The sequence below is a fragment of the Catharus ustulatus genome, chromosome 2, assembly GCF_009819885.2.
Source record: "Catharus ustulatus isolate bCatUst1 chromosome 2, bCatUst1.pri.v2, whole genome shotgun sequence".
NCBI classification, from domain to species: Eukaryota; Metazoa; Chordata; class Aves; order Passeriformes; family Turdidae; genus Catharus; species Catharus ustulatus.
In genome coordinates, this window is record NC_046222.1 from 48,144,960 (window position 1) to 48,159,184 (window position 14,225).

At 41.6% G+C, this 14,225-nt stretch overlaps 1 protein-coding gene across 1 annotated transcript in view; it reads right to left on the reverse strand.

The window, feature by feature from the left end:
* Positions 1–2,871: 2,871 nt before the first annotated feature.
* LATS2 (large tumor suppressor kinase 2) overlaps positions 2,872–14,225 on the reverse strand; it is a 48,798-nt gene continuing 37,444 nt past the window's right edge. Inside the window, exons 4-8 of the mRNA XM_033052471.2 lie at positions 10,978–12,515; positions 7,673–8,255; positions 6,879–7,061; positions 5,582–5,688; positions 2,872–5,481 (exon numbers count right to left, since the gene is read on the reverse strand). Of these exons, the coding sequence (XP_032908362.1) occupies positions 4,987–5,481; positions 5,582–5,688; positions 6,879–7,061; positions 7,673–8,255; positions 10,978–12,515 (2,906 nt within the window). The 3' untranslated portion in view covers positions 2,872–4,986. The remainder of the gene's footprint in view (positions 5,482–5,581; positions 5,689–6,878; positions 7,062–7,672; positions 8,256–10,977; positions 12,516–14,225) is intronic.

The window sequence follows — 14,225 nt, forward strand, 5'->3', positions numbered from 1 at the left end:
ATTGAGCATGATCAGGTCTCTTTTAAGGGAAATTAACTGCTTTGAAATTGGCATCAGACCAGCAAAAGCCACAGGCAGTTGCTGAGCTGAGCTTACTGCTGCTATTGAGGCCAAGAATGACCAATGCTATGGAAAGCAGCTGTCAAGAAGACAGAGTCAGTCATCAGAGCATGAGGCCACCACGAGAGTCTGAGGTGAGGCTGCCCTCAGGAGTGGTGATTTAATTTTCAGACTTTGGATTACTAAAGATAACTCACTTTAGTAGGTTAACTTTGGCATTTTACTGAGTGACCTGCAGATCCTTCTCTTTTCTAGTTCAGTTTCCCCTCTGGCCACAGAAAGCTATCAGAGCTCCCTTTGGAAAGGAGCAGAATTGTGCAGCCAACTGTTGCCCTGAAAAAAGAAAGGAAAAAACTTCACCCATAGCTGCCCAACAGCATAAAAGCAGGAGAAAAAAAACCACTATAACTCATGACAAGCATATTTCTGGGACAGTTGATGTGGCCTTCATAGGAACAGCCAGGAGTTGAGGGGAAAAGGTTTCCATCTGTGGCTACACTTTGTGGCACATAGTGAAGTTCTTTGTGGAACCTGGCTGGGAAAACCAGCAACACTGGGATGAGCTGCTGCTCCTCTTTGCTCTAAAGCAGCCCAGGGATGGAGTGGTGTGGGAGCAGGGCAGCAATGCAGCCTCCTTTCCCTGTACCCAAAGATGCAGGCTTGGCTCACTGTGAGGACGTGTGCAGGCTCCCTCCTGTCCAGCAGGACTCCTTGGGAATACTGCTGTGTGCCCCCAACAAGGCTGAGACCAACAGGAGGTGCCAATAATGTTTTCCCCAACACATGCAACCCCATGGGGCAACCACTGCATGCTGCAGCAAGGCTGGACCATCATTAAAGTCTTTTTCCTGGCTGCCACTCACGGCCTAACAGGATCAACTATCTCCCTCAGCCCACATGTACCTCTTGCACATTGAATTTGCCCATTTCTTACAACAGATAAGTACCTGGGGTTTTCTTGGGTCATGGAGATGAGATGGGGTGTGCCTTAACTCTGTTTTTTGAGCCTCCTTGAAGTTTGAGAAACACTTAAAATAACCCAAGGCCTGCTTCATGAAGCCCCATTTTCTTCACACATTAAAAAATAATAGATGCTGTCACAGGTATTTCTCATCTCACAATGCTGAAGTAAAGGCACTTTCAAAACCTGAGAGATGCAAGTCAGTGCATCCGTCAGTCCGTTCAAATTTCTGTTGTTCATGTCACCAGGCTCCAGTTTCTCCTGCAGGGCCTGGAGCTACTGTTCCATTTGCAGAAGGTGACCCCAGCTTTACGGATCAGATCCCCAGTTTGTTTTGGTAAGATGGAACCCAGGACTCAGTTTTCACAAAAAGCTGCCCACTGTTCATTCACTGCTCAGAACAGAAACACGAAGTAGGCAGAGTTTCCATGTTCTTTGCTGCAGCAGATCTCTCTGCCAGGAAAAACATTTTTGCACTTTTTTTTGGTGGGGGTGTGTGTGTGTGCTTTAATGGTTGCTATTTCTACATTATCTATTCCTAAGATTATTTCCTGTGGGAAAGATTTATTATTTTTAATTCCAATAATAAATTTAGTAACAGTTGCCATTTTCTGCCAATGCTTCTGCATTTTGGGATAGTACCAAATTATATGTTCTAAATTCCTCTTCTCATTGCAGTTTCTCTAGGAAAGCTTTTAAGGCAGTTATTTCATACCTCAAAAATTACAGGGAAAAGAATTTTCTTGTGCTCATGAGACCAATTTTCCATCCAGTTCCAGGCTATCGCCTGCTTCCTGCATAGCCTCATTCTTCCATTTCCATTTAAAAGTCAAATGCTTCTCTCCCTCATTTAGCTTTCATGTTGCTCAGGCTAGGCACCTGGTTATAACTTCCACTGCCAGTTCTTTTGCATCCAACGAGGAATAATTTGCTTCTCAAGAATTGTTGCTGCTACTCAGCAAATCTGGCCCCGCTGAAGAGTACATGTATGAAAGGTTTGCAGAGGCTCCTTTCTGTTCCTGGCACCCCTGTATAGAAAGTTTTCTCATTTTTTATAAAGTTACCTGTGGGGTTTTTTTGTTTGCTTTGTTTTGTTTTTTGAGGAAGAGGTATTTTAATACCAACCCTGAGTTTTTATAGATTCTGAAAAGAAGATACCTGATTTTGCAGGAAGTTCAGCAGAAATAAGAATTAGAACCAGCCTCAGGATGTGGCACAATGTTTACTTGTCCAAATTTCATAAAATTTACTCCTAAGTTTCTGTTTATTTCTGCAAAGGATGAAAGCCTTCTACAGACAGTATCTTATAAACCTGAAAGATTGGTTTTTCAAATCAGTTCTTCTTTAGGTGAAAGGGGAATTGGCTTCTGTTCCCTGCAGCACAGATTGTAAATCAGTAATGGTGGAAGCACCTGTTTCCTTCTGGGCTGGTTTCTCTTGTTTTGCTTAGTTGCAGAGACTCTGCATGTGCAGGTGAGTTATTTACATTTTAGAAATTAATCAGAGGCAACAGCCAGAGGAGGCAAGCTAGGGCTGTGGCTGCCCTGGCAGCACCACCACTTCACAGAAAATTACTTCTGTTTTATCTATTCTATTTCACATCTACTCCATCCACTGACCTGGTCACTCCAAGTTTTACCTGGAATCCTGCTCCTTATTCTTAAGGGCCATGAGGACAGTTGAAATTGTCTGAAGGAACCTGGAGATTCCACATGAAATGCTGCAGGAGAGATGAGAGTTGGATCTTATGTTTGTAGCTCAAACCCATCAATAACATTACAAAAAGAAACCCACTAAAACTTCTGCCTTAAAGGAGGATTGAATAACACATAACACATTGTAGATTTTGATTCAGATTTTTAATAAATTCTGCCAGTAGAAGCTTTCAAAGGCAATGATATATCAATAAATAACAGTTAAATTGAGTTCCTGAGAAAGAACCTACCACATGAAAGAATGTCAGATAGATGTAAATAACAAAAAATGGCATTACTATATAAAAAAGCAGTAATACTGAATCTTACATGAACTGTCACAACACAAGCACTGCATACCTCAGAACATTCCTTTCATACAAATGTAAACAAATACACAATCATTTTTGTTTAGTTTAGGCTGATGAATTCATATGTTGTTGCTTAGATATCTAAACAATGGATAGGATAGGATATGCTAAAACATTAAGGAATAATATGTGGAATAATATACGGAAAAAATAATGAAGCTCCAGATTTAAAAATAAAATAAAGCAAAAACACATTAAAGGAGTGTTTTCCTCAAATGTTATTAGGTCAATCACTTTAAATAGGACTGTTACACTAATCTGAATTATGGATTTTTGTGTGTGTTTACTTATTTAGTTATATATAATATATAAGCAAATATGTATGGCTTAATTATCTTTAGTATTCTGATATCATCTTGAATAATTCTCACTTATACATACAAGAAAAATGCATATTTTAACATAGTTAAGAACTGGTATTTCAAAGTATGCCTATAATTTGACAGAAATGAAGGCCTATTGTGCTCCATCACAGCAACATTTTAACCTCTAGACAACGGGACAGAATGACCTATCAACAATGCCAACATTTTGCAATGTCAGTGCCTAAAACACTAGGATCCTAAATGGATACACAGCCTGTTACATGTGGGGTCTGATGTCTGGAAAGCCACATACCTCCAGGTTCCACAGGCATCCGTGGAGCTGCTGGCACCCAGCCTCAGCCTCGATGTGTTACGGGAGCCCTGTGCTGAGAGATGCTCCGGTCTGGATGCTGCGCTGCCTCTGGCAGCTGAAGCCACAGCCTCTGTGCTCTCCCTGCCTGAGCCAAAGACTCTGTACTCTCCCTGCCCGAGCCAGCCCCATCCAGGCTCTCCCCACAAACCTGCTAAAATGTTCTGGCCGCTGATTCTCAGTGGGGAAATGTGTGTGCCCGTGACCTGTGCTTGCTAAAACCATCTGTTACATCAGACCACAACATCACTACTCAGGTATAACCTTTGCAATCTGTTTTACAAAATTAATATTGGATACAATCATAAGAGGAAACCATCCACACAATACATTATCAACACACGGTTTAAAATGGTCTAATTTTAGACCCTTAGAAAAATGAATCCACAGGACCTGCCTGTGAATGGCAAGAAAAGGCCATTTCAAATAGAAAACCACTGCTCATGCAACATTCTTCACACACTAGACAATGAAATCACACCCAAGTTGCCACTTGCTCACACTTTCTATTACACTCCAATAAGCAGAAGGAAATAAAGCAGCTTTAAGGTTATGTCACAATTTTGAAATGTGGAAAATACATATAATAAACAAAAATCACGGTGTGAATACAATGGTATCAGTAAATTTAGAAAATTAGAGAGCAGTTTTCTTTTTTTCATTTTTCTTCTTTTTTTTTTTTCTTTCTTACATTATTGCACAGAGACCTTTCATCACATGTTCTTCAGCTTTATGCATCTTCCTAAATGTGAAGTAAGTGCTATGGATAAAATAAAAATGTAGAAAAGAAGAACAGCAGCATGATTTGTCAAAGTTAATCCCTATAATTTAGTAGGAAAAAAACCCTGCTATAAACAAAATATAAGTGCTCTTTATTCATTTAAAAAATAACGCTGACAGTTGCAGAAGTCTGTAAGTGTTAATCTGAGTAAGGGGGATGCTGACCTCAAATAAAAATAGGCCTAGAAATGACAGACTGCTGGCCTTGCAGATTTTGGTGAAGACCAGGATTTCAAGTGTAATTATCAACAAAGTTATTTACAGTAGAACTGACCTGAACTTTCAAGAGTGCCATCTTTAGGACCTGGTCCTGCAAGTTTCTTTTACTCCCCAGGACATCTCCAGCCACAGCTGAACACATGCTGCAGGATCAGCTCCTAAAGGATCAGTTAAAGGCCCTACTGGATTTGAGATTAGTCTTACCTGGAGTACTCTATACAATAATTTACACATATACAGGCTGACAAGCTCCAGTCTGATCCACCACACCTTTGTCTTCTACATCAGACTTCTCAGACTGGCAAACTTCCATTCCAGAAGGTTTGGGATACCTGAACGGATACCCGTTGTCATCAAAGAATCTTCGGAAAGTAAACTCATAAAAAGCATGTTCTGTGTGTTTGCTGTTGGAAGAGGCTAGTGGATCCCAGGTCCTGGTGCTGTCACCACTAGCATCATTCCAAGGACTTTCTTCTTCAACTGGATCAAAGTTTGAAGTGTCCATTGGATGGCTGATCTTTGGAACATAGGGAGCTGGCTGCCTACGGATATCAGTAGAAAAGTCCATAGAGTGAAAGAAAGAATGGGCTTTAATATCATCTGCTCCATTTCTTCCAAGCCTGTCCTCAGCAGCACAGCAGAGCTTTGTGATCAGATCAGTTGCCTCAGGGCTCAGCTTGATCTGTGAGGGAATGTGCAGTGTACTTTCCCAATTTATCACCTGCAGGTAACAAAAGTATTAAGGAACTTCTGATCTGGAAAAAGTGAAAGGGAAGGGTTAAAATTTTGCTACCATGGACTGGAATTTTGCTCCAACTTACCTTCAGCTGGGTTTCTGTGGGTGTAGGAGCCAAGAAAGGAGGCTGTCCCACTAACATCTCAAAGAGGATCACACCAACACTCCACCAGTCACAGAGCTGAGTGTATCCTGAAAGGTAAGTCAAAAAGTTGACCGTCACTAGTCAAGGAGAACGTGTATAGAGTTACTTGCAATTAAGTATTAAAACACACAGCACAAACTTCTGCCTTTTCTCAGACAAAAGGTTTGTGACTTCTGCTTGCTGACCTGAATTCTACTGCTGTTAGTTAGATCTAATTGTGTTGTCCTTGAACCTTTCTGAATAAATTCTCAACAAAAGTGAGTCATGAAACTATCATTAGAAAGAATGCAGGAGGTTTTATTTGTGCTCAGTCCCACAGCTATGAAGCACAAACTGGACCTCAAAGAATACAAAAATGTTTAACAACTGATGCCCACCCTAGGTTCAGTGGAGGTGACTCCATGACTTTGAAAAGCTGCTGAAAGACACAGCCCAACTCTACAGACAGAAGAAAGCCATGGATTACTTTCTGAGCAAGTTTGAAGCAAAGGAACAACTTTAATCATTTAATTGCTGTGACAAGACCAATAAGGTACATGTTAAAGATCTGAAAAAAAAAAAAAGGTTTAAACACTGATTTCAGTGGAATTTGTGTCATCAGATGATGTAGGATCCAATGTGAAATCTCTGTTAGAAAAAATTAGGCTTAGGATCTAGCTTGCAGACAACTCTGAATACCTAATCTCCTTACTACAGCGACCACGTCAGTTCTACATGGATAGACACAAAGTGCTGTCCAAATTTCTCAAGCTAAGGTTTTGAATGTATGGTGTCCAGAGTAAATTGTGGAAAACTTTCTGTTGGATTCCACAGGTTCTAGCTGGAAATGCGGAGAACATATTTCCACAAGTTTACATCATCCATATTTAAGTGGTCCATCTGAATCAGTGATCTAGAACTATCAGCTGGCTACCCACTGGTCTGTGTAAACCTGATAGGGGTCAGAGTTGTACTCCATGAGCACAGATAATCTACTTCATACTTCATACTGAAAAATATTACAGTAAAAATTACCCAACACTTTCTTAGCCTCACTCAAAGGCCTCAGAGTGTGGACATTACACACACAAAATATGGCCACTCCCAGTGTCAGTGAAGTGATGCTGAACCCTGGAGCATGAGTTCTCCTTAATCTGAGTTAAGTGTTTGTGGTCTTCAGAATGACAATCTTCCAAAACAGCAAGCTTATTCAAGGAGAAAAAAATAGTGAAACAGGAGAAAATACAGGTTTACCTACCCTTACGAAGCAGGACTTCAGGAGCAATGTAATTAGGGGTTCCAACTAATGAGTGGGCCAGACATCTCTGGTGCTGCTTCTTAGCTCTTTGTTCCAATGTCTTCAGCCTATCTCCACATCGACAGTTGGACACATCATCCCAAAGATCACTGGGCTCCATGCTGTCTTGTCTGATATGGCTCCCTTTCAAATGGCAAGAAAGTTCACATTCATGGTCATAAAACTGGACACAGAGAAGTTATTTACTCAGCTCCAGAGCCATCTCCTACTCTCAGTGAAGAACAGCATTTAAATTCAAGGTAATTTTTTATGCCCTCCCACTCACAATTGGTTTTCCATACAAAATGTTCAACAAAATGTCTCTGTCTCAACACAAGGAAGTATAGTTCCATATGGGGGACACAGAACTATGGAGTATACTTAAGTTAGCTACACCAATTGTTTATGACCTTTTTGACAAGAGACAGCAGTACTCAATAGCACACACAGGAGACATGTGGACTACTCCAAATCTGTGATTAAATAATTTTGCCACCAAAAGAGATCCTCCAAACAAGTATAAACTGGAAAATGACTGCTGTTGCAGCGGACAGCCACTTGTGGACAGGGTTTTGCACAGTATTGGAAACAAAAGGACTGGAAACAAGCTAATTGAGTGAGTCAGAGAGAGATACACATATTATATTGCCATTGACTGTCCAGTTTCCTGATCTGGTGTTTCTGCCAAGAAGTAGGTGCTTGTTTCAAAACAAGTAACACAATTCTATTCTAGAAAAAGGGTAAAAAAAGATTACCTTTCTGATAGTATTTTGAATTGTGAGTCCACCTGAATCCAGTACACAGTCCAAAGTCAGTCAGTTTGATATGTCCATCAAGGTCTATCAGAATGTTGTCAGGCTTGATGTCTCGATGAATAAATCCCATTTTGTGCACACTCTCTATGGCCAAAGTGAGCTCTGCAATATAAAATCTAGCCAGACGCTCCGGGAAGACCTCCATCCGAATCAGCAGGCTCATCATATCCCCACCAGGGATGTAGTCCATCACAAAGTACAGATTGTCTTTATCTTGGAAGGAATAATAGAGTTTAACCACCCACTCATTGTCTGCCTCAGCAAGTATGTCCCTCTCTGCTTTGACATGAGCCACCTGATTCCGGTTCAGCACATCTTTCTTTCGCAGAGTCTTCATGGCATACAGGGCATGGGTGTCCACTTTGCAGGCCAGGCACACTTCCCCAAACGCACCAATACCCAGAGTCTTGATTTTCACAAACATAGATTTGTCCATTTTGGCCCTTTTAAGTCTGTTGTAGTTGGACTCCTTCTGGTAGAGAATTTTCCTCATTTGTTCCTGTTCTGCTTCACAGAGGCCTGCCTTTACAAAGGAAAGCAAACCACAAGAGCTAGTACTGTTATGTTCATAGCAAGAGAAAAATAAATGAGCATTCCCAAAACAGATTTCTCAGAAAAATTAACCAAGAAACAGAAAAAATGCATTCATGAGGGACATAGTCTCTCGTCTGTTGAGGTATTTCTGATAAAAAGGCAAACTCACTGTTCCCAAACTTATTGCCTGAATTTGCAATATCTGAGATGGTATGCCTCTCTCTTTTGGCTGAACAAGAATGTATGGGGTCAATATTGTCAGAGAGGGGAATGCAACATAACAAACCTGACCATGGGATTTGGTTTACACCTTTCAAATGTGCACTTTGGCACTGCACTCCACTATATATATATGCTCACTTAAGCCCAGCTTAATTTAAACTGAAACTTAAACCTATATGCAGCAGTTCACTTTGCTCATGAATGGCTCCCCAGGGCAACTCACATTAACAGTTCCTATGTTGGGTGCTATTTGTTTGTTTTCATGCTGTAATTAAAAAGCTGGTTTTGACCTACACATTCCCAAGTGCCTCAGAACCTTCTTTTGAAACTGTGCTTCTTCCCCTGCCATATGCAGCCTCTACTCTCAAGGTTTTTACATCTCCTGAGCATCTGTTCTATAAACTTCTCTTCTTCCCCCTCCCAAAATATGTACATAAAATCCTCAGGCCTGGTCTCTCCTCAGCCACTGCAATCCAGACCCTGGTGCTATTTCCCTCCTAAATGTATTATTTTCCCTTTGCACCCAAGCTGTAGAACAGATGGCTCCAATCACCTCCTGCCTCCAGAGAGCCTCCCAGTAACTGCAAGGAACATTTCACAAGGTTGTAGGGAGAGACCTCCTGGAAAAGAGAGAAGTAGCAGGATCTAACCAGATTTTCCCCACCTTTCAAGACCAAGCCTGCAGAGCCAATGGAGCCAACTTCAGTGTCTGGCCCTCTGCTGAGAGCCATTGGTGGCCTCCCCCAGAAGAAACCCCTTGGCTGATCCCTAGGTTCCTCTGACAACTCATTTCCTGAAGCATACTCTTTTCTTTCTGCACACCCCAATTCTAAAATCCTGAATTAATTGGCATCAACTGAACTACTTTTGAGAGAAAGATCAGTGCCTGGTGGGAAGGGGCCATTGGGAGTGTGGAGGGGGCTGAAGTTGACTGATTAGCAGCCTAGAAACCCAATCATACACCCACAGAGCTCAGAGCTGCTGCTTAGGCTGATTTAATTTCACATCTGTAGTCTAGGTATCTAAAGATGAATGTGGGCAACCAGACTATGCAATGAGATCCCCACAGTATAAAAATAAAATCTGTATGAATAAAGGATGGGGGAAGCCTACAGAAACTTGCAGAACAGGTAGGATGAAGTTTCAGACTCAGGGAAACAGCCAAATCAAAATAAGGAATACTGTTTTTGAAATGAAAGATAACTACATTAATCCATAATTAAAAGAAATATTTATTTTTTAAGGTAAAATAGCGAGTGTGCTCTGTTCTTGCTAATTCTACAACAATGCAATATTAAGATAGCCAAAATCTCCTGCACGTGTATTTTCAGTCAGTGATAATGTTTCCAGGGGAAACAGATATTTTTGTTTATACCTGAACTATCTCTGAATGAGGGAAAGCTGAAGAGTCAGAAGAGAAGAACTAGCACAATTATATGCTGTTATACTTCTCTAGAGATCATTCCCTATCAGTCTCAGGAAAATATTCACTAAACTCAAGCAACACAATACAACCTGTACTCACAGTGAGGACAAACTATTAACTGTCAGTAAAATGCCAACGTTTCAAGAGATTTTCCAAGAATATTCTTTTAATTCTAACCTCAAAAAACTCCTGAGTTTTCTGGTGCAGTGTGAGCATCAGATCAATTGACTCTGGAAATTGAACTGTGCTAGGGAAGACTGGGTAGTTAATTATTACCCATTATGCATTAATAACAGCTTTCCTTAGAGCTTATCCTTTAATGCAAAAGTAGACTAGTCATATTCCAGTCATGCCTGGGAAGGAAAAAATCCTCTTCCTCTTCCACAAGTTAAAAATAAAAACACAACTGCCAGACCAACCATCAGAGCTTGGCAGCTTTAAGTAGCACTATCAGAGAGTCAGTTTAGATTCGAGAGTTACAGTTGGGCATGAAAGAAGTTCTATTACCCAAAATGTATCTCCCTGAGACCTGCCTCTCAAACAAGTTCTAGCAAGAGTCTCCAAATCAGTTCAAGCTGGTCCAGCATGGTTACTTGCATGACATTATTACTTACATGTGTTCAACAGACAACTTTCAGTCAAGTATTACACAGTCATCTGAAAATACGGCACAGTGACTGCCAAGCTGAACCATGGCTTTGGTAATGAGCAGCAAACATGGAACAGCAAGGAAGAACTAGAGCAAAGACTTTTGCAAGAGCTGCCGAAGTATTGGCAGAATTATCTCAGCCTTAAGCCTGCCTTCTAAATTCTTACCTATAATATGGGGGAGTTTTGCTTCATTTAACTTTTCTGGCATGAGGAAATATCATTTCACATCTCATGTTTTTCAAACAGCCTCCCAGACCTGCATCCACACTTTTAAGTGGATACAGTCTGGTGTAGGGAGGTGTCTGATACCTACTACTTCAGTCTATTCTGCCTTACAATTTTTTTTACAAATTAAAAATTGCAATAATCAATTTGAACCTAATAGATTTTATTATAACAAAACAAGAATTACTTTTGCCATTTCTTGCTCCAGTTGTAACCTTCTGTTAATTTTCTGCTGGTAGGTCTTTATGACGTTCTCTACATGTTGCTCCATGTAGAACTTGAAGGCAAAAGGTGAGTAGCTCTTTATTCGGGATTCTCTCTTTTCCTCATCTTTGCCATTTTTTCGCACAGGCACCGGAGACGTCTGAATCTGTTTTTTATCTTTGCTTGGTTTTTCAGCTTTAGTGTTCTTGCTGCTTTTATCATTTCGCTCGCTGCTCTCCTCAGCCTTGTTGCTTGTTGAACTGGGGACCACACGCAGAGTCTGCTCCACACCCATGCACAAGCAGTTGATATCAAACTGCTCAGAGGTGCCAGGAAGTAACAAATGCTTGGGATAGGGTGGGGGTGGACACCGCAGTTCCTGGTTACCATAATCCACATCTAGCTGATAGGTATTAGCTGCTCCAGGTGGTGCCACATGCTGTTCCATGATCTCCAAGCCATCCACAGCCGGTGCCTGTGCAGGCAACCACCCAGGATGGGAAGGTCCCACTGCAGTCTGAGGCTCTGGTCTCATCACTCGCATGCTCTTCACTGGCTGGAGGATATGAGCAGATGTGACTGCCGTGATTGTGTTTGGAGATGTCATGGAAGGATCTGCTTTCCCTGGAGGAACCTGTCTCATAGACACTGTCACTTGTGGCTGTTGCTGGTGGTTGTTGAAGGAGTTTGTTCTGCTCGGCACTGCGGCTTCAGGTCTGAAGGATACATGTTGCCGTGGAGATGTTTCTATTCCTGGGTTTTGTAAAGAATCTCTGCGTGATGGTGTTGCTGCCTGCCACTGCTGAACTTGAGGATTACTCATGTCATAGAGGTCCATATTTAGGCTATTTCTAGATGGAGTTAATAGATTTTGTGGTGGACTGTCTGAAAAATCATTAGCAAAGGCTGGACTTCTGGATATCACATGCATTTGATGAGAAGAAGGACTTGTCTGTTTGTGATGAGAATGTGAGATATAGAGGCTTGTTGGTGCCTGCTGAAATGCATGACCAGTATTGTTCTGAACAACTGCCCCTTTGTTTGGGAGATTGGCATATGCCCCCTCTTGCTGCATCTTGTTTTGGAATGATGGACTCCGCTGAACACCATATCCCATAGGTTCCCCCTGCACCATCATGTGCTGCCTGCTGTAATGTTGGCTGTTGCAGCCATGGGATGCCTGCAGCTGCAGGGCCTGACTGCTGTGATTAGTCACTGGATAATTAATCACAGAAGACTCCATATTTGCAGGGTATGCTTTCTGCTGATGGCTCGTTGGTGTGCTGTGAGTGCCTACTCCAGAGGGTCGCTGTACAGGAGCAGTCATAGCTGAAGACTGAGAAGTAGAGATTAGATAGTCCATGTATGGCCTTGGAACCTCAGGAAGCATATTTGCACCTTCTGCTCCAAAGCCTGTCCCTTCATAGGCTGCATTAGTGATCTGATGGTAGGACGGAAAAGATTCATTTGATCCTTCAAAGCTTGGCCTGCGGGTTACATTATTTGGCACAATACCCTTTCCTTTATAAAGAGAACACAGAAGAATGTTAGGAAACAATTCAGTTGAACCAATTACTTTGTATTACTCATAGATCTATACATACATACACACACATGCACACTGCTCAGGAAGTATGTGTTACAAAAACACCTTTCAAAATCTAAATTAAACACTCCGAACATTTAAAGTTATAGGTGCCAAGTATTCCTACTGATAACGAGCTACTGGCTCACAATGATGCTCATGCCAGGAATCATCAGGGAGTCCTATCAAATCATGAAAATAGAAGCACAAATTCCCTAACTATGAACTCATCAGACTACTCTACAGCCTGTCTATTAAAGCTGGACCTTTAGTATTAGCAGTCATTGCTCTCAGACAGGAGGACAGAGTAGAGTGCTAAGTACAACAACAAGAGGAAAAAAGCTCCTGGAAGGACTTTCTATATAACTCAAAAGTCAACATTGCTATAAATTACTAGGCCATCACATAGTCCGTCTTCTGCACAGTGGGCCACCTGCTCACACGGGTTTTCTGTTTACAACTCTCTCTTCCATCATTCTCAAAAATCCCTCTTTCCTTCTCCTTCATTGAAACAAAGGCATCATACAGTTTGTCCTGTATTCCTTCCAATGTGCTGGACACAGAGTACTCCCTCATATTACTCATCTTCCATCTGTTGGGAAGGAAAATCTTTCAGGGTGTCAACATATTAATCTTAGCTTGGAGAATGTGCAGAGACAAGATAGCAGCATTCCTACAGTGGAAGTGTTAACGGCACTTTTCATCAGCTCTTTGATCTCAGGACAAATTGCAGGTGTATAAAGCACTGGTTGTGCTAAAAAGACAAGGGGAGACTCTGTGCTGTTGCTATGTTTTTGTTCCCCTTCTGGTTCTTTAGCTCTCACAAATCACAGGACTTGGCCCGTTTATGCCTAAAGCATTTCCCTTTAAAATCCATACTTCAAAGAGCCTGTAAGACTAGTCCTACTGAACTAACAGGCTTGAACAGTGGATTACAAGCTTTTTGCAGTACAGCACATCCCAGCACAGCTGGGATGCAGCACATCTGAGTACAGCTGCTGACTCCTCACCTTGACACACGAGCCCTGCTACCTACAGACACGCAGGGACGTGCATGGTATTAAGATAAATTTATGCACACTCTCTGCACACCAAGTGTGTGCAGCACATGACACCTTCATAAAGAATGCAATGTTTTGAAATGGAATTGGGTTGGACAAATAATCAGAGATCTTTAAAGTGAAATCTGTAATTGGCAGCTCTTTCTCCTGTGATAACACAAGGCCAGCATTACTGAGGCTGTTCTTACAACACCCCTGACAGCTCATCTGCTGGGACACAGTGAGATACATGGATGAGGCTGATCCAAAGAATCCCATGGCTACTCTGGCCTGGAAGTGAGAGGCAGCCATAAGACCCATTTGTTATCTCTGTCAGCAGGATCCATGCTGAGCCTTGGGAGCAAACTGACTTTGCTTTCCCTTATCAGAGACCACAAAATAAAGTAGCAGAATAACTGCCCTTCTTTGGGACACATAATACAGCTGTGCAAATAATGTTGATGTCAAGAGAGATACAATGTCCACCTCCTAGATTTGTATACCAGTAAGTCTGTTCTGGTCTAATGGGGGAGTGTTTGAATTTGAACAATAGGTATCTGTTTAAGAAGGTGGACTATGAATGAGAGAGACAACTCTTTGGAAGCA